General features: G+C 38.5%; 1 protein-coding gene across 1 annotated transcript in view; it reads right to left on the bottom strand.

Moving 5' to 3' along the window:
• Positions 1-1,726: 1,726 nt before the first annotated feature.
• The window catches only part of CNIH3 (cornichon family AMPA receptor auxiliary protein 3), a 45,858-nt gene continuing 26,386 nt past the window's right edge, over positions 1,727-21,198 (bottom strand). The window contains exons 4-6 of the mRNA XM_061475202.1: positions 9,566-9,678; positions 6,857-7,000; positions 1,727-4,863 (exon numbers count right to left, since the gene is read on the bottom strand). Coding sequence (XP_061331186.1) covers positions 4,836-4,863; positions 6,857-7,000; positions 9,566-9,678 — 285 coding nt within the window. The 3' untranslated portion in view covers positions 1,727-4,835. The remainder of the gene's footprint in view (positions 4,864-6,856; positions 7,001-9,565; positions 9,679-21,198) is intronic.

The following is a 21,198-nucleotide window of genomic DNA, read 5'->3' as shown; positions in this document are numbered from 1 at the left end:
TAACATCCAATGACATTTTTGATTAACTAAACTTATTGGGTTTGGGATTTTTTTCTATTCTTAATTTCCATTGACCTCTTGGTGGAAAATACAACGCTAAGTGGGATCACATGAAATAAGAGGTAAGATTGCCAGGAACTTCCATGAAGCCAGATTTTTACCAAGTTAGTACAACTTTCTGTGACAGTCTGCAACAAGCATTGAAACGTTACAGTTACTCCTCTGAAATGCATTTTCCTCTTCTATTAACATAATTCAGCTAAATGGATGCGATATCAAGATCTAAAGGATGGCATCACTACTGGCAAAACTCTAAGGATTTTCCAGTGTGAACCTATTCCCCATGCATCTCTAGAGTAACGGACATTAAGTGAAGACTATTGTAAGCAACAGAAAATCTCCAGTAAACTCATGGATTTTGAATCATGCTCTGTAAAAAAAAATAATAAAATAATATTTTACAAAAACATCTGTGTGAAGACAGAATGAAGAAAGGAAAAGCCATAGATTGCTAACAGCCACATAAATGTATGAGGAATCATGACCCAAACAGCAGTGCCAGCTCACAACACCCTCAGTGCAGTTTCTGTAAGGTGTAGGTTGAAGAACTTTTTCTTCCCCCTTCCGTGGTTTAGCGCAAAACACGAAGATTATGGCCCAAGGAAACAGATGGAAAAACATTTCTGACAGCTTAAGTGCAGTTAATTATTTGTAGGCGAAGCATTCTGCTATCAGCATTGATTTGCTGTAGTTGAAACTGAAACAGTCATAGCAGCAACAATTTTACTCAGCATCACTGCATTACCTGACTATAAATAGGATGGGCAGAACCACAGAACACCACCTTGCCAACGGGGCTGCCTTTTCATCCCTTCCAGGAAGGGGCAGCTATAGCCCAGCACACTGTGTAGTGTGCTTTTGGTAAGCACCTCAGCCAGGTCTCATTCTCTCACATTTTTTATGCGTTTTTCTCTCCTACCCTTTTCCTTTAAGCAGATTCAACAGTTACAAAAGTAAATCAACTAGATATTATATGTATGAAAAGATTTCACAAGCTAGGTATAGCATTTACACTTTACAGGTGGTACAAAGGAGGAAAACCACATTTAAGCAAGTGCTCATTGCACACCTTCTCGAAGGAGCAAAGGGAGGCAACATGTTTTCTTGTGTCTCTGTGGGATTTATTTCTATTACCAGAGCATATAAGAAAACTGCTGCTCCTAGTAATGACATTCAGCCTTCCAGGAAAAGGGACAAGCAGAGAATAGGCTTGGGGAGGAAATCCTCAGCCTCCACCAACCAAAAATGAGGAACTGGAGACAAAGCAGTATCATCGATTTTTCTCCCTTAAAAGTGTGACATGGGCAAGAGACTGCCTTGTAACTCAGCATTTTTAATATTTTTCATCAGCAGCTATGCAGTTCTTTACTTCCCTTGCTCTGGCCAAAGCATGCTTAGCTTGTGTTTAGCCAGCCACATGGTCAGAGAATCTTGGATCCCTCATTCTTCCTTCCTCTACTTTTGCTTCTTCTCTTGTAATACAGCTGGCATGTCTAACAGAAAATGACAAATCAGGTCTTGAGAACACCCACCACAACTGCTCAGAGAACAAACCACACAGCCACAACACAGAATCCAGGATAAATTTCTGGACTTCTTACAGCAATCTTATACTTCCTGATACATAACAAGAGAGCTATTTGACTTTAGAAGAAAAAAAAATTGGGGTGCTTTTTTTTTTGTATCCTTTGACAAATCCAAGGAGACAATTCTGTCACTGTGTGAAAATTACTAATTTGAATGTCAGTATGAAATGGAATTGAAGTCCACCTACCACTACAGCATCATCACTGCGTAATGGTTTAACACTGGCCTGCCATGCAGCCAAGTGGCAGTGTTCTGTTGGGAATAACCCAGCAAGATACTGCAGCCCACCTGGGTAACAACACAGAGCAAGGAACATGCCAAAGGCTGTATCTTACTGCACTGTCTATGAGGTCCATAGCACTAGCAGCTTCTTGATACCGCCAGATACCTTAGAAGGTCTCATTACTTGAGTTCTGGGTTGAAGGTACCTCTCTTTTTTACATTAAACTTCCTCATTGGCCACTTTCATAGATTATTTGTTCTCAGGAGAAGCTTCACTAAATTCAATGAAGGAGAAAAGCATCCTCACATTAAACAGTTTTTTCCATTGAGTTTAAATTGAGTTTTTTCTTAAAGAGAAAAAAAAAAATGCTATTGGGAACATCAGGATTATTTTTTTTTAATTAGGATTACTGGCTTTCAGGCAAAACATAATCATACTTTCATCCACTCAACTTCACAAAAAAATTCCAGGCCTCTTGATGAAACTGACCTTAAAGTAGATAATCTGTAAATGTCAAACCTGAACTGATTTCTTTCCACCTCCGATGCATCCTGGGAGGTGCACTGAAAGATCATTCACCTGCTCAGAGCTCAGAGTTTTATTAGGTAGCAAGATATCTAGAAGTGATTCAATGTGATTTGATCTTCTGAATCTAGTTCCTATACTTCTGTAGAACGAGATGCTTTAGTTAGGATGAAAAGAAGGAATTCAGTTACAGTCATCAGCTTTTTACAGGTTGTGCATTCACTATACCATGGCAGCAGAGCTTTATCAGTTAGCTCTGTAATGACCCAGGGAAGTTTCTTAGCTCAAGCACATTCCAAGTGAGTATATCTACATTGCTTGTGGGGTCAGTGTCATTTCAAGAGCAGTTCAGCCACTTCCCTAGTGTGCAAAATTTAAACTAATGAACCATTAGAGCCCAAATTAGCTTCAAAAGCAACCTCATTTGACAGCCTTGTTGTATACTTCCAGAACTAGGAACGCTATGTTGTAATAAGTTAAACTACATTGAATAAGACCTACTGGCTACGTCTGTACTTGTAAATTAAAGAATGCCAGCACTTGGGACAACTTGCTCATCTAAATATTGTTGTAATGCCCCCCGGTATAATTTCTGCGCAGGACAACTAGCACTCTTCCAAGAAATGCCCAGGCATGGTTTGGGAGTTGACATGTTCCAGGAGCAGTTTGCATGTACCAACTGTGCTTTGCAGGCTAACAGGATTTAATTTTGTTAACAGCCAGATCAAATCAGAAGGATTCCTGGCACTGTACACATGCAGCAACTACAGCTCAGTTTGCACCCTGCCAGACATGAGATACTCCATCCAGCCATTGCTTCTGCACCACGCTCCAAAACAGGGTCTGTCAGCACAGAGGCAGTGCTGACTGTGAGACTGCCATCTCTCCTGCTGAAGCCCTGTGCCTGGACTAAAAAGTCCTCAGAGGTTGGTATATGAACAATCTATCGGCTCTCAATAGTCAGACCAAATTTGGCAGGGTCAACAATGAGCTACTGCTACCGAGACCAGCTGAAACCAAGCTGGGGTACAGATGGGCTTCTCTGCACTGTTCTCTGCAGCATCTCTGGTAGTAACATACCTTATTAGCTCATTCACAATGCAAGATCCAAGTGATCTCTGTGCATGCACTGGAGTTAGTCTTGATCTTACAGGCTTGCCTACTACCCAGAGCACCAGCGGCTGTACTGAAATAACTTAGTGACTCTGAGGGACCCAGCCCTGGTCCATTATGTTCAGCACCGAAGTATATTTAGCAGGAATTCTGGACACTTGATGCCTTTGACCTATCAATCAAACAGATTTACCTAAATATAAATAGGTTTTGAGTATTTATGTAATGTGTATTTGTATGTACATATATATAAGGATATACTGCTCATATGTAAGAATTAAATGACAATTACATGATAAAATTTTAAAACATTTAAATTATAAAAACCCTGAACATCTTTCAATATGAACCTCATACAAGACAAACATTTTGTACATTTGCTTCAGCTTAAACTTGACAGCAGAAATAAAGATGCAAAACAGAATTACAGACCGTAAGTAGCTGGTCCAGTATTTTGTTATCCAGCATTTTGATTAATATAATACCTATGTTACAATCCTCTTTCGTATATGCAGCTTTTACCTTTCTCTTGTTTATTTTTTTCTCCGGTCAGAGGAACACTATTCTGATAAGTGTTTGGCAGGATTAGGTGAAACCCAAAATACTTATACGTATCACTATGTTATTAGTGCATCACAAATGAAGTACAGGAACATACCAGATGTTCACCTACAAGAGCAGAATATCATTAGAAAGCAGAACACTGCAACTGCAAATTCTTTTGTTATTGTTGCTATGGGTGGAAAAAACCCCCAACACTGAAGCAATTCCACATGATCTGACATCCCTGTTTGATTAGCGTCATGTGCACATCCCTGCAGAACAGTCACACATCTTATCTGCACTCAAGTCTGTGCTCATTTTCTCAATGTGCTGTACAGCTGTTCCTTCTGCAAAGGATGTTCTTGCCCTCTGCTTCTTCAGTCCACAGCGGTCATTAAGAAAAAAAAACGTCTTTGTTCCCTGGAAGACAGTAGGAACTGTAGTTTATAATGAAGCCACTAAACCAAGCAGCATTATCCCTGGAGAGGTGAATAGCTGTGTAACTTAGCCCACCTTGTTGCAGTTTTTGTTTTGCTTGTTTTGAAAGTCATTTACTGCAACACATTGAGAAACAGGAGATAAACACAGTTAACTCAGCCATTCTCCCATAGTACTCTGCTTGTTCTTGCTGGGTCTTTCTTTCATGTATTCTGTGTACTTCCTGGGTTCAACGTTTTCCTCTTTGCTTTTTTTTTTGTTTGTTTTTAATCATGCATCACTTGGCTCACTCATCCTTGCACCTCCAAGCCTTTGTTGTTTTCAGTTTTTAATGATGATCTTGTAGTTAAGAGCTCACCAAAGTGTAGATCATGCTGAAAATAAAAGAAGGACACGATATGAAAGTATCCTTTTGAAGCATACAGAGCACTTTGATTTTTATCACCCTTTACTGTCTGTTTCTCAGGTCTGACCATAATGGCCTGTGCTTTCCTTTGCATTCTAGCTCTCTAAAGCATCTTAATTGTGGTGTATTCAAGATGGGTATCAAAAAGCACTCAAGAAATAACAAATTCATTATCGACATCCTACTGAACTACAAGCTGTGTTTGAGCTTATTAAAATGGAGTCTGATGTCTGAATTTGAACAGTGAAGAAACAAGCCCATTTTACTTCACAACATTTGATCTTTAAAACTTCAACCAGCAACTCTCAGCAGGGAAGGCAAGGTTTCCCACAAAACTGCATTATTTTGTTTCCTTTGGAAAAAAATCCATGCAGTAGAAGAAACATAAAACACATACCCAGCTGGAGTAAATCCATATATATTAAATGCAACTCTGAAAAGCAAAGACACCACGGTACATTGCCATGGCTTCATTTTACTGCAATTCTAATTCTGACAATACCCAGGAAAGCACAGCAAAATTGAATGTAATTAATACTATTTTATTTAGCACCAGGCAGTGGATTTTGGGGTATGGTCACATTTTAGAATTAAAGAAGCAGCACTCAGAGGAAACTACACAACAGTAGAATCCCAGCAGAAATGCCAGACCACAATACATAGCTGACTCTGCAGAGTCTTTTAGCCAACACAAAAATGTGGGGTTAAAATGCTTCTCTCTCCAGCTGTGCCTTGCCTCCTTGCAAGCACTACCAACAGAGTTTGGCTAGCATAACTGCCATGCTTTCCACTCTTGGCCCTGTGAAGAGGACTAAGGCAAAGGTGCTCAGCCTAAACCCGCAAAGCTACTAGATGCTAAAGTCCTCCTCAGATTTTCATACCCCATCCATCTTAATGTGAGTTAGGTACCTACTAGCTTCTGTGAGTCTGGGTCCTTCTGCTTGCTTTCTCTCATGTATGCAGACAGGCACTTATACATGCACATGTGGACAGAAAACTTTTTTCTCAGTAGTACTTAAAAGTAGTATTGAGAAACAAAAACCTGCAGCAATAACTCCTCGAGATATGGGGAAAAACAGAACAGATACTGGGCCAGTAATCAAAGGAGAAATTTATCTTCTTCCACTAGCATACAAACTTGCCTTACAGAGGGATTGCTGCATGTGAGGCTGGCTTGAAGAGGCAGTCTGTCCAAATGCATTATGGAAGAAGGAGCAGAACAAAGCCATCATAAAAACAACACCTCCATTTAATGTTAACTTTTGTTTCAAATATTTCTGTGGTGTAATTAGAGGGGAGGCTGAAAGCACAAGGATTCTGAAAAGGACTTATATATGAACCTCACATATTCTTGCACTGAGCATTTGTGACTGTGCACTAAGGACATCTGACAGCAGAAAGGGTCAGGGAGACAACACACAACTGGAGTGCATATCTTCAAGAATGTACTTAGATGAGGGATTTGGACAAGACACATGCTTACCCTGTCATGAAAGCGAGCCTGCAGGAATGACTACAGTCATGGTGCACTCCACTTTCCTACCCACCATCTACCTATGTATTAACCTATTACATTGAGCATCACTACACCAGCATACGTAGTATTTTTCTTATGATTGTCTTGAATCATAAGAACGCTACCATTTTTATTTGATTTAATGCCATTACCATAACATTTGCCATTTCACCCATCCCAGAAAGCTATGCAGCGGAGCAAAAATTTTTCCCTTGGGCTGGCCCTGGGGCCTGGCTCAGCCCTTAGATAAACATTTAGTATTCTGTATGAGGTGTCAGCAGATACAAGCACATGTGTAAGTGGGCATGTTTCCCTGAATCCAGATCAGAAGCGAGTTTTATAAGATTAAGGAAACAGGCCAATTGGCTCCAGTCATTCCTAAACACAATTTCACATGTCAAATGAAAAGCAGCTACTCTTTCCTTAGTGAAATGACCAGACTTACCAGTACAGATAGTAGAAGAAGGAAAGGAGATAGAAAGCTAGCTTACACCAGGCCTCTTTCTGACAGTAACTCAAGGTATCCGCATTCATGACTGCAGGTGGATCATATGCTAGCTCTGAACTATCTGCTGGGCAACGAAAATACCTGAAAGAACAGAAGACATCTGAAGTTACTATAATATTCTGTATTAAATACATGCAAATATACACCCTCCTTATCACCCTCCTAGATGACAATCATTTCCACAATATAGGAGGAATTTTCCTCTCTTCTTCAAGCCTCTGTCTCCAGATGTTGTTAAAATCGGGACGCTAGTCTAAGCAGACCATTCTTACAGAACCAACCAATTCATGAATCTGGACTTTCTGTATTCTATTAATTCTTCAGATTGAAACATGCCCCCTTCCTATGCCGTTATTTCTGGCTTACTCACTAATAACTTACATATAGTGAGTGATAATATGTGGCAGCTTGTGATCACAGCATGGAAAGAGGATTACTGGGCTTTAACTGCACCTATACAACTGATTTCAGACATGATGAAAGCTGACAGTCTCAACCAACTGACAGGTAAGTTCCTTCAAGTCTGAAAAGGAAACAAGTCAATATGGAGTAATGCAAGAGCTGGCTGATTAATGTTTTCCACATGTAGGACTGCTTAAAAATTTATTATCCAAATAATTTTCATTGGACAATGTTTTTCATCTTAATAGGAAAGATTTCTAATTATTCTCAGCAATGACTGGATGTTTGAGAAAATCCTCACAGAAGAACTTTTTTGGCAAAGGAGCTTTTGTTTCCGCTACTTTGCGGTAAAATGCAGAAGTGAACCAAAAAAGAAAAAAAGTCTTCAACAAAGTTAATGAATTGCTTTAAGATCAGGGTCAGATGTAATATTGTTATTGCTATTGCTCTGAAATAGTAAATAGTGAAGATTACTGGGATTCCTTATAAATAAGGACAAACGCATAGATAGAAAAATCTAAAACCCCCAAACAAGTGACTAGCATCAAATTTTGAAAGGAAATGTTCTCATAATAACTTTGTCTTCCTCCCAGCATTAATCACATCCACTTACAATCTTTAGTAAGATTAAAAATTCTTTTACAGAGACCAACAGTGGAACCTTGCTTTATTATCTTAACAGAGATGAAGATATTACACGGTATCTTCCCATGTGGGGTTTTTTTCAGAGGATTACACAATGAACCTAAACCCATCTGTGGTTAAACCAGCAGAAATTCCGGAACACTTATACAGACAAACTATTATAGCAAAGCATATGGAGAATCATGGAAAGAAAAAAAAAAGACAAGCAAAAGTTCCCTTCAAAGGTTGATACATTATTTAGAATCTGACCATTCTCACCCTGAATGTAAAATACAATTTAGTGTTTTTAAAAGCTTTCTAAACCAATATTATTGTCACACTTTAGTTGTTAATCCTTAGTCAAACAGCACCATAAAACATGATTATTTTTATTGCACCTAAGCAATAGGGAGAAAAGTACTCCTAACTCCACTTAATTTAGCTTTCTGAGAACTGTACTGGCACTTTAACTTCTGAATAATACACTTTATCATATGGTGGTGTGCTAAGATTTTGCAGAAAATAGTGTAAAAAAGCTACTACTATTTAGTTCCTGGTTGGGATAATGGTTTTGCCTTCTTTACAGAACTCTTCAAGCTACCTTGCAACTGGAGATACTTGCTTCAATATGTATCTTTGTAACACAAAGGAGAACTTGACAGACAGAAGTAATCCGTGCTTCTACAAACACTGCAGAAATGAAAAACTAGTGAAGTCTTCAAACTGACAACCACAAAACCTGGTATCTTTTGGTTATCTTCAGAGGCAACAGAAGGCAGATCCTCCACTAGAATGCAGATGAAGATGCAGCAGCAGCTGCACTGCCTGTCCAGAAAACATTAAAGCTGCTTAACAGCAGGTCTTATGTGATCAACTCTGAAAGTGCTTCAGTGAATATAAACACATAGCATAGATCCAGAGCGGAAACACTCCCTGCTTTTTCATGTGGGCAGGGTGAAGACAACAGCTCTTCAACTACTGCAATCCCTAGTGCAATAGCATGTAAGAGACTTTCCTTTCAGAACAGATACTCTTTACTGTACAGAAAGAAACAACTTATTTTATACTGAAAAAAAAACAAAAGAAAGCTTAAAGCTGCCAAAGAAGATGAGAAGCAAAATTCTGTCAATCTGCCAGTCTCTATTTCACAACTTCAATTGAAAGATTTCCTTGCTAGAGATGAATGAATAGATCCAAGATCTTTCAGATATGAACTGCCTTCTGTGTTCGGTACTTCAGTTCAGAAGTAAATACTTCCTATCTGTGAAGGATATACTTAGAGCCTCACCAAGTTCCAGTTTTAGATTCCAGCCTATTTAATTTCCAAGTTTTCATTCAGCTGTGGCAAGTGTGTTCTGACATACTTTGCAATATTCACCTAAGTTAGCAACTAAAACCTGTATTTATATTGTTATGTGTTTTCTGTACCCATAGCAAGCATTCATGAAAAATATTTACTTTTTCTCTGTGAACATTTCAGCTGCTCATAGGCAAAAACTTCTAGGTAAAAGATATCCAGCCATACTCCTATCACTGCATGTCATAGTTCATACAACCTGCATGTGTGATGAGTTGGCAAATAAGGCTAACAAGAAGTCAGCATATAAAAGATGAGCTTACCTCCAGAAGTGATAAAAAAGCAAAGGAACATTTAACCCCAGTGTGAGCCACTCCTGAGCGCACAAAAACATTATGCAGAAAAGACTATGAATAGAGTACTCCGGCAACACCAGCTAAAAAGAAAGGAACACAAATAAAAGCTGTTTGTTAGTAAAACACCTCTTTTAATCAATTAAGCAGTTTTCCAGAAAACAAACCACCTCTGCAAGTCGCCTGTCTGTCCCTAGATATGCCTCAGTTGACAGCTTTGCTATGAGCAATGAACACAAGATGCAGTACCAGGTTCTAAACATGGCTGTGCTCCACAAGCTGCTACCACTTACAGAAGCATTGTGAGAATAAAGCAATGTCTGTAAAAGGTTTCTTAGAGAACTAAGTTTCATTACTGAAATATTCTGAAAGGAAATAATAAAGTTATTACTGAAGCTTCACTTTTACACTGGAGCAGCATCCTTAGAAAAATGAAAGGCTGCTTCTATCACTTTAATGTGTCATATACACCCTATAGAGATAAAATCCATTACTAAATCAGCATTGCAAGCTATAACCTACTAAAACAGGAATCTCACTTCCTTAGTAAATCCATGGCTCCCCACACTACTTGTTTCAGACCCAGGATGATTCTTTCTATTAAAAGAGAAAGTGAGTAGGCAGTTGGCAGAAGCAGAAATTTATGTGCTGTTGATTCAGTGTAGTTATTTCTAAAGGCATTTTGCCTTTTTTTTTTTCCTCTCCACTGTTTTCCTAATTCTTAGCTGGCTTTCTTCTCTTGTTTTATTCAGTGCCTTTTCTCAAAACCCTCTATTTCTTTTCTTCCAGCAGTACGTATTTCTCAAAGCTGGACAATCCCATACACAGCTCATCTGCATCCCTTGCCACATCTTGGAGCCACATCAACCAAAGTTAAATTACAAAAAGCATCTCAGTGGCTTCTTGGATGTGCATTCATTTTCATCTCACAAGCAATTAAAGTGAGCCCTATTTTTTAGAATGTAAAACCTACTGTATGGCTATCCCTAATGCCTACCTACTCCCATACTGCTGTGTAGCAATGAGTTCCATCTTCTTGGTACCATGAGTCTTTCCACCTCACATGGAGTGTATTTTTTCACCTTCATTTAGCTTTACTACTTGAAGTACTTAACACATTTGGGTATCTCTATGTCTACACCTTCAACTTATACATTCTCAAAAGCTTATCTTATGTGGATGACAAATCGTAATACAATTACATAGTTCAGATTCCAGATGGTAGTTATTTATCACTGCTGGATTTTATTTTTTACTTCATTTTTAGAATGCGATTTACAACATGACTATAACCTTTCCCCAAAGAATGATTCATCATCATCACAAACTGCAGACAAGAAAGATCTTCACGATGTACATCTACCCATTAAACATCACAACACTTAAAAGCATGTTACATTAATTATCACATATTTGATTTCTGATTCCAACATAATCCACAAAGTTAGCAGGAACACAAGTCTGGTGCCTGATCGGTGGGCTGGCTGGTAATAACAGGGAAGGAAACCCATGGTGAAAATTTATGCAGAGATTAAAAACCAAACCAAACCAAATGATCTGCTGTGAAGCCAGAAAGGAAACAAAGAACAAAGGAAGCCTTGGACTCTCAGAAACAGACTCACTTCCCAGTCACAGTTTCCGGTATAAATTAAATCTACATATGCTTTGACAGAACAATATATGAGTCACTTATGTCTCTTCACCCTTTTCTTTGAGGGATATTTTCCTGTGGATGTAAACAAAGAAAGGATCAGTGCTGATCACAATTTCTGAAGGGAATTTATGCGAAGTTGCAAAGGAAGCCCAGACTTCAAAGCCAATTACTGTTTATACTCAGGTGACTTCCCTAGGAGACCAAATCTAAAACGAGGAGAGAGAATTTAAAATATGAACTGTAGAACAGCGCTAACAGCAAGGATTGTGAGGAAAATTAAACTGAATAACTAAATAACTGAAAAATAATGCTGCCTCAGTTCTTGGCTGTAAGAGTCATCTTGCAGTTTGATACAATGTCCTTTCAACAATGGAAACTTTTGATCAACTTTAACACACAAAGGATTTGGCTCCTGGATAGAAGGAAGCTGGCTCAGAAACAACCAACAGTCAACCCTTGTTGTTCCCACTGAGGTAGTCAACAGCAATAGTGATTTCTGAGATACAGATAGCTGCACAGTAGGAATTCAACTAAAGCCTTTAATTCATTCCTGGAAGAGCATACAGAGATGCCAGATGGTAAACATGTTGAGCTATAACCAGTATACTTCCATTGTGAACCAGGAACACTCTGATTCAGATAACAACCTCTGCTTTCTGACACAGCTCAAGATGAAACCTTGAGATGGTTAGAGAACATGGCACTGGAGGAAAAACTGTCAAAGCAGCACAGCTCTTAAGGGCTGCAACTTGGTCACTATGAGTCCCAATCTAAGGAGTGGCATTACAAATTTATCACCAGAAACTCTGCTGGCTGACATTTACCTGTGGAAAAAATACAGGAAAGCCTGAAAAGGAAGTCAGCTTCTAGACCAAAAGACTACTAATCAGAAACACCTTTTGCTATAAGCAAGGGAAAGAAACTACCATACATTTCTAAGTTTTGCTTTGATCTGTACAGTTAAATAAATAGCCATATCAGTAAATATTCAAAATCCTTATTCACAATCCATCAACAGCATTTAAAATGTAAAATCTTAGGTAGATAACATACTTGTATCATTGCCATCTCCCTTTAAATACTCAATACATCCTCATACAAAGGAGTACACACACACATGCCTGTGTAGACAGATTCTTCCTCCCTAATTCCAAAAAAAATAAAGTAGGCTTTGTTGTGCGTAGACATCAAGGTTCAGCTGAAGTAAAGCATGGAAAAAGAAGCACTGAAGCCAAGCACCTGTCAGCAGCTTCTTTACATTTATAGGAATACAAAGACCTCTGTAGATTGCAACTGCAGGCGGCCATCTCTTGGGAAGCTCAGTCCTAAATCATTTTATTCAGCTTCCTATTTCCTAAATATATTCTGTTGGTCTTATACAAAAGATAAATCCATCTTTTTCTGACCGTACTTTTCCTCCTTATTCTGTTTATTACAGATGGAGACATCCTTCTCAAATCTGATTTTGCTTTTACAGAAAATTTGTGTCATTTTTACAAGGAGTGACTCTTACACTTTGGCCACTGAAAAGGGCACATAACATAACGCACAGAAACTAAAACTGGGAAGATATCATAGCAGGAACAGTAATCTCCCTTCACCAGTGCTATTAAATTCTCATGCTTACAAAAATCAATCTGCAAGTGAATCAAATGGTTTTCCCAGTCACTGTTAAGCCACTGCAATGCCAAGATCTCTAGCAATTTGCTTAGTGTGCTGGAGTGCAACACAGTAATTCTCACAGAATTGTTGGTTTTCCCCCAAAAGACTCTGAGTCTACATCATTCTCTATCTCTGCATGTCAGCCTCCACACTGTAATCACAGATTCAGGACCATACACAGAAATTGCTAGCCATTAGACACTCTACCCTTGCCAGGGTTTCAGAGAGTTTTCATTACGCTGTTAGAGGCAGAGACAACTCCCCATCTCAATAGCTGCCTTCTCCTCTCACAGATGGCAGGAAAAAAAGCTGAAAAGAAACAGAGGTTGATTCCCCTTCACTAAGAGCTCAGGTGATACCCAAGTCAAAACCAAGTCACCTTGTGAACGCATAAGCCCTTTTCCATCCACCTAAAAGCAACAAGAAACTGAAAACACCATGCATGCATCGATTCAGTCCAGGGCCCAAAGTTAGGCCTGACCTAAGGGCATGCTGCTTTATTGCACTGGTTAATGCTACTGCATTAGCCAATTAAAGGACTGGCTCACCCATTAAAGAACGGCTGCAGCATGTCACTATGATTCTCACTTTCCTGTTTTTCCACCATATCCCTCACTAAAGCTGACATGTAGAATTGGTCCTCATTGATAGAATGGAAAAAGAGGATGGATATGACCTCAACATTTTCAAAACTCAAAGGTTACTTTAACTACACTTTAAAGACCATCCTAATAGAGCCTGGCAGAGCTAACGTAGGTCACTGGGGAGTATCAACTGCTGAATTAAAGACATTGCGAGACCAAAGGAAGCCATTTAATGACTCCAAAATTCTCCTAATTGAACAACACAGACCACAAAAGTCAGGGTAGTGCAAAAAAGTGAAAAAAAGAAAGCAAAAACACACAGAAAAATAGCAGCAGCATGTGCATTAGCCCAGAGTGTGCAGGCATGTATAAAGTACCTACACTGAAACAACTCATATCTGTTCACTCCTGCTGTTGCACAATCTAAAGAAGAAAGTGTGTAACTTAAATAGACCATACATCTTAACATTTGCAACAGTTTTTAACACAGTGCTGCATTGATCAAACACATGAAAGACATGAAATTTACTGTTGAAATACAGGAAGGCTTCCCACTTACATTCCTTGTGTATCTTTCTAATCTACTTTAAATTATTTGAATTACTTGACTTCCAAAACTTCTGAGAGGCTGCCCTAGAGCCCAATACAAAGATGTCGCAGTAAATATATTAAGGTTTTCAGTTCAAATTTTCACGTTCAGTTTCTTTAAATTCTCCTGTCAAAATCCACACTTGCTTGTGTCTCTGCATGCTCTGTCCTCTAGTTACTTATAGCAATCACTCAGAAATTCAGTTGTGTAGTTGAAACTGTTATAACACAAACTGCTTCCCAAAGCATTTTAAGCAATTCAAAACCATGCTACGCAAACCTTTCTGAGTATTTAGCAGTTTGCTATGTGTATGTATGCAACTAGCTGAAAGAAAATGTCTGGAAATGAATTCCAGATCATCAAAAGAAAATCCCACAGCTGGACCACCCTAAGTTCACATAAACAGCTCGACATTTTATCTAGGGAAGAGTAATGGCAAGAGTCTTCGTCAGATGTATGCAAGACTCAATGTTACAGACCAAATGCATAGCAAAAAATAAAAGAAAGGATATAACATGTATGTTTGCCACCCTGGACAGCAACAAAGCAAAGCAGCACAAAGCCAATGCTTTGTAAAGGTAATTTAATTATTCTAATGCACCACTAGAATTTCTTTAAACAGTATTAAATGGATGTGAACATAAGTCACTCCACAGCACAGATACCAGACAATGAAATAAAACACAGAGAACCTAATTATTATTCCCACAAAGCACCCGATATCCGCCTGGAACACAGAACCAGATCTAATATTAAAATACAGTATTTCTGGGTGCTTTTGCTATCTCAGCTACTAAACACAACTATATTTAGGCCTATTGTTTTACTTCTCACTGTCTCATTTTTGTCTTCCGCAACACGGGGATAAATATATTCAGAATCTACAGATTCCACTGGAGCTAGTTTATGACTAGGATATTTAAGCTTTGTCATAGGACAAGTAGTAACTTTAACAAGAGTCAGAGGAAGATCAGGTCTTTATGGGACACTCATCAAGAGTATTTATAAATATTTCTGTACTGCAGAGTCTATTGGAGGTCATAAGAGCCAACAGGTAAAGAGATTATGAAACTTAAAAAAGGCTTCTCTACTATAAGACCTGCAGGGCACCAGCACAATTTGGAAGGTGCCCTGTCCTTGGAAGGCACATCATTAAGGCAGATGTGCTCTGATCTTACAAGTGTTCCTCCTCTGCAAACTGTTCTTTTCCACTCAGCAGGGACCAGGAGACAGCTTCACAACCTTTCTTTTTTTGTAATGTAAATTCAGAACCAGTAACAGAAGCTGGGTTAGCAACCCTGGAGTGAGTACTTCTCTAATTTTCACAACGCTGACAGAAAACGGTAACAAATGCTTTCTTATCCCACACCAACTAGTGTGTTTCAAACACAACCAGCCAGGATGCTCCACAGCTGGGTTATTCCAATAGCTCATGCCGTCTTTGTCTGCTCATCCAAAACTGGTGAGAATGACAATTAGCACCACAGCAGCTCATTAGGATATAGGAATCCAGGCCCTCATTTCACAGGCAGGTCTATGAACGCAGAAATCTCAGTAATCATAAAAAGAAGTTCAGCCACCTGCACAACACAGGAAGGGCCCTCAGGCCTTCGCCTGAGGGTCTGCCTAAGACTGACAGCTTCATAAATGCTGAAAACCAAGTGTTCACTTAAGTGCTGTATCCATATCTGCCATGCAAAGACTGTTAGTCTGAGGAAGCAGATTTAATATAGTGCAGGCATGGTAAAGACAATCCCTGCCCTGCTATTCTAACAGCTGTTTTGAAAACATCAGCATCTAAATGCAAGGTAGGACATTTAACTCCCAGCAGAAACAATTTTCATCCATTTAACAGGTATGATGCAAAATCATTGTACTCTATTTTCAGGTATTATATGCCTTTTTGTAATTGCACAGTGGTTTTATAGTGTTTGTTCCTGACTTAAATCCATAATGAACATTCTGCCAAATACAACACTGACATTTGATTTAACCCCTATTTCTTTAGTTTTATTAAAATGTAAATATTTACTTTATTGCATACCAAATTAGAACAAATATAGTGCATTAGCAAGTCAAATTTTGCTGGTATCTTCAACACAGCTCTGAGGAACAGATGCATAAATTACATTACCCAAAGCAGCTGAGAAGTACACTGCTCTCGGGAGTACATTCCAGGCAACAGTTACTCATGTACATTTTTGCTGCATCTTCGGCCTTATTCTGCTGTTACTTGTGATATTCTGATACTGTAAGGACATATGTTTACATATCCTCCGGAACAGTACTGGAAGAAGCCGAATTGTAAAGCAAGAGGTCATCTATTACAGGGTGATACTCTGTTTGCCATTTTAACGATTGAATAAACATTTAAGAGATGAGATTGACGGCAAAATACAGCTGGTTAACCTGAAATAGTTTTATAAATATTTTCATGAGTAATAGTATTATGAATAACCATACGTATCTCCATTCAAAGGAGATTTCAATTGCCACTAGACAGTGCACTGGCAAATATTACTTCCTCCCTGGAGTAAAAGGCAGGTAAGGACCAAACTATGGCTGAGTCTTAAGTGTGAACTCCTCACTCTTGCAATAGCTTTGTAACTTTTCCCCTTATGAGCTACCCCTGCTTTGAATACTCGTGTAGGCACAGCAGGATATAACTTTTCATTCTCCTTAGGTAAGCACACAGACATTCTCAGGTAATGACTGCTAAAAATACCAGTTGTTATGTTCTAACTTTTGAAAAGTGCTGAATTCGGGAACTTGTAAATTTGACTAAAATTAGTGCTGGCACAATGCACATCATAAAAGGAATGTCAGTAGTGAACGGATTGCCTGCCAGAAATATTCTAAAGTCCTATCTTGAGTACTTTCTTTCCAGATATGATACTGTATACAAGGAAAGGACAAAAAAAGGACAAAAGGGATTATGTTGGTTACTTTTATTGCAAGAGTAGTACTTTTCTAGTAAATATGAACTCAATATATTCACAGTAAAATAAGAACTGTGAAGAAGAGACGTACTACCTCCAGTGAAGCAACATTTATGGGATTATTTGTGCAGAAACTGCAAATACTGCTGGCTCTTTGGTCCAGGCTCCACTGTCAGTTCTGCAAAACAGCTACTGTGCCAAGTTCTACTCTTTGTGATGAAATGAAAACTACGTGGGTACCCAAGAGGGCAGACCCCCATTTTATCCCATTCCACACTTCATAGATGATAAATGCAACAAAAGAGTAGGCAGAAAAGGCAGGAAAGGAAAGAGAAGCTTTAAGACACTCTGTACTGAGCTTCCTATCAGAGCGCAAAAAAAGGGAAAATACAGCTTGGCAACAACGGCACGGAAGGCCTATGTTTTGTCCATACTACAAATTAATTGCAAGATTCAGGGGAAATTATTATGTCCCTCATGTTTCCAGATGCAAACAAACCCTCTAGATAGTGTGATTCACTATTAGTTTAACTCCATCCTTTCAGGCAGAAAACAATTAAACCAACATAGAGCTACTAAAAAAATATTGTATTTCAGTTAAAAATACCTCACTTGTTTTTCTTGCACCCTCACTTCCCCATCAAGCTACATTCTTCTTTCACTTGTGCAACATACAGACAGCCCTGCTGTTTACATGAACAGCATATTTACTGTTCTCATATCTCGTGCCTCTTTGACTAACAAGAGATGCTGTACCAAAATTGTCTACAAACCCCTCATCCATAAGTCAGGATTTCTATAAACTAAAATTGTGTGTTAATACATTTTTAGCTCTTCAAATTTTATCCTTGGAGTGTAAAGTTCTCATTTCTAATATAAAAATACCTTGTCAGAGCCACTGTGAAGGGCAGAAAAAAGTTGGCTTTGTCATCTAATAGCTTTTTAGCAATTTTCAAGTAAGTACTGAAATACACATCTACCAATTTTATGCTTCTCACACATGCATTCAGAGTCGAAGGTACTTTAAAAAGTCCTAATCACCTCAAGCAAGAGAACTTCAAACAAAAGAGAACTTAAAAGAATTTAGTTTTCTGAGAGATACTGTAATTACAGTCCAAGATCAGCTCAAGTCCTGACAGAATGCATGCAGCATGGCAAACTTACATTCTACAAAATATGCAATCCCGCAGAATGCTTTAGAAGCGGCAATATCCTTTATTCCAATGCCTGCATGCAAACTCTAGACTTCCTTCTGAGACAGCTTAGGAGCTAATTATGTGTGTATATGTATATCAGGGGGGTGTAGCTCATATTCATTATAATGTTGACAAAGGTCTATTTCATCTTATTGTCTGTGGTTATTAGGATTTCCGTAGAGCAAGCACCACAAGACTCTAAGCATACCATACAAGATAATTTTACTCCCAACAGTCATCAATCGGACTATAGTAATTTAAGTCTCTCTCCAGACTGCGCTGGATTTGAACAGCTGCTGTAGAGATTATAGACTACATGCAAGTATTAACTCAATGAACCATCAGAGCCCTCAAAAAAAGAGCAAACACATTTTTGGCTTCAATTAAAAAGAAAAAAATTCAAACTATGCTTGCTAACAAGAAAGTTAGCAACATAGCTAACAAGAAAGCTCTCTGGAAACAAGGTTCCTATCATCAGATCAGCTGTACAACTTTTCCTTTCCTGCTGCATATGTGTTTTATGAGTGTATACAAATACTCTTCATATTATTACCATGTGGGCTTTGTAGCACCTGGCACAATAAGGCCTTATCCTTTATCTGAGTCTGGAAGCACTGCTTAACACGAACACTAATGAAAACATAACAGAAAAGAAGAGACAAGCCTTGCTGAAAGGAATCTCTGGCTAAAGCACAATAGAGCCTTTAAAAGATCAAAGTATCCATCTAAGGAAATAAAGAATGCAATTAAAAGAAGGGTAAAACAGAAAACAGAAGAATATCCACCTAAAGACAACAAAAGCAGATTTGCTCCTGTATTATACTTCTCTTCCAGAAAGAAAACTAAACAGAAGAGCCTGAAACCACCTTTTTGAATTTACTGTAAAGTTTTATATAATAATGTTAATTTATAGTATCTGTGGTCCAAATAACAGATTGTATGTTTAAATGTGTACAAAAAGGATTTCTGAACAACTGTCTCGTATTCATATTACCAGGCCAATTAATAGAAAGTTCAGATCCTAATAAAACTATCAATGTGATTAAATCAAAATGTACCCCAGCTTCATGAAAATAGGTACAAGTCACCTTCCTTTATGACACAGTCCTCAGCCAGTAATGGCTAAAAACAAAGGGAAGAAAATTATTTTCCAGGACTAAAGCATTACTAGAGCAAGTGAAATGCTATGAAGGCATGTGCTGAACTGTCTAATCAACAAGTTCTGAGTTTCACTGGGAATTTCTACACAAATTCAGTCATATTTGGTCCTAACCATCACAAATGCACTACATAGTTTTTATCTAAATGTCTAAATTATAACAAATACATATTTAAGTCCAGCCCTATTCCACATGGGTTTATACTAGAATATCAACACATTTCTCATCTCAGAGCAATAAGCACAGATTGCTCCAACCTGTCAATGTCAAAGAGAGACTGAGCATGCCCACAGAGGGCTATCACGGTCACTTTTGTTGTTCTTTCACCTTACAGATTAACGATAAGCATGAATACCAAACTTGAAGTCAAACCCTTCCTAAATCCAGGGACGTTCAGAAAGCTTTTCGATATACACCAACTCTATTGCACTGAGTCCCAGAGAGATACTGAATAACTAGCTGGGTACCTGCCATATGTTTTCTACACACAATTCCATACTCATTCTTCAGCAGCTATCCACATTGTCTCTTCATTAGGTTTTATGCCCCCAGTCACTCAGTAGGAAGGGTCTCCTGACAGTTTTCCTGCTGCCCAGATGATTAGTCAAAACTCAGCAGTTTCATCATATTGAAGAGGTATGAAAAGAGAGAGCATTAGATACATCAAGAAATATGTGTGCTGAGAAATCAGTAACAATGATGAACTCGTTGGTCTCTAATGCAAGTGGACCAAGTTCATGTGCTCCATCACTGTAACAGTCCACTGTTACTGGGAAAAACATCACACAGTGCTATTTTTCATCCCCTTTGTGATCTTTGTTACAGCATCAGTTTATCAGAGCTCTGGAAACATCAGCCTCTTTGTCCTGCAAAGCAGAACACCATGGCTATTCCCACAGTCAAAAAAATACCTTATGACTAGTCTAAAAATTCTGGTTTCTTCTCAGATGACACAAGATACACACCACTGTAAAAATTCATTGTGATTATACATAACATTTGCTAAATTTGCTTATATAACCCTACATTAAGTGTTTTAATGAACCATGCTATAGGCTTACAGGAGTACTCTGCTAAAGTCTATCTGCCTGCAGACTGGCTAAAAGAATGTCACACATCTATAAATCCCTAAATCCACGATGAAGCAACCAACTGACATATCCAGAAACACACACTTAAAATCCATCACATTCTCAAGCTTCCCAGTGACTGTGAGGCAGAACAATGGAAGGAGCAATCATTGTAATAACCAGTAAATTTATCAAGAAGAATAGAATATGATGAGCCAATTGAGATCATCGAGACACCTGACACTTTGCAAAGGGGTATGTTCACTGTAACTGCTGCATGCAGAGAACAGCAGGAGGTACTAGTAATAGTGAAGGTCTGGAAACTAACAAGTCCAAGTATAAAAATTATTTCATACAGCAATCGCTTTCGTGCACACTGCTTAATCTCTTGCATCCTAAATCTGCTGGGAAAAAAAAGTATCAGCTGAATAAGCATAAACAAGGACAGATAGGGCTACTTTTTAAAATGCTGATTTCACATTATATGTATCTATATGTGAAGTAGAAGAACCACGATACTCAGAAAATACTGTTTTCATCCACTATTAAGGAAAAGCTCAAAAGCTAACTTGTTCCTTGGTTAGCTGATCCAATGAGCTTCACTGAACATATCACGGGTATTTTTCAAGCTCTGGGTATGTACATTCGACACTGATAAACAGGCATGACACAGACACAGGATCAAGCCTTACCTTCTCCCTTGGAATGTTCCATTTACTGTTGAACCTGTGGTGTTAACCCACAACCCT

Source organism: Pezoporus flaviventris, unplaced genomic scaffold (genome assembly GCF_033815535.1).
Source record: "Pezoporus flaviventris isolate CSIRO_AGI_PZ_B2104156 unplaced genomic scaffold, CSIRO_AGI_Pfla_v1 ptg000083l, whole genome shotgun sequence".
NCBI classification, from domain to species: domain Eukaryota; kingdom Metazoa; phylum Chordata; class Aves; order Psittaciformes; family Psittacidae; genus Pezoporus; species Pezoporus flaviventris.
The sequence above is the reverse complement of the archived record's forward strand: the minus strand, read 5'-3'. Positions and strand labels throughout refer to the sequence as shown.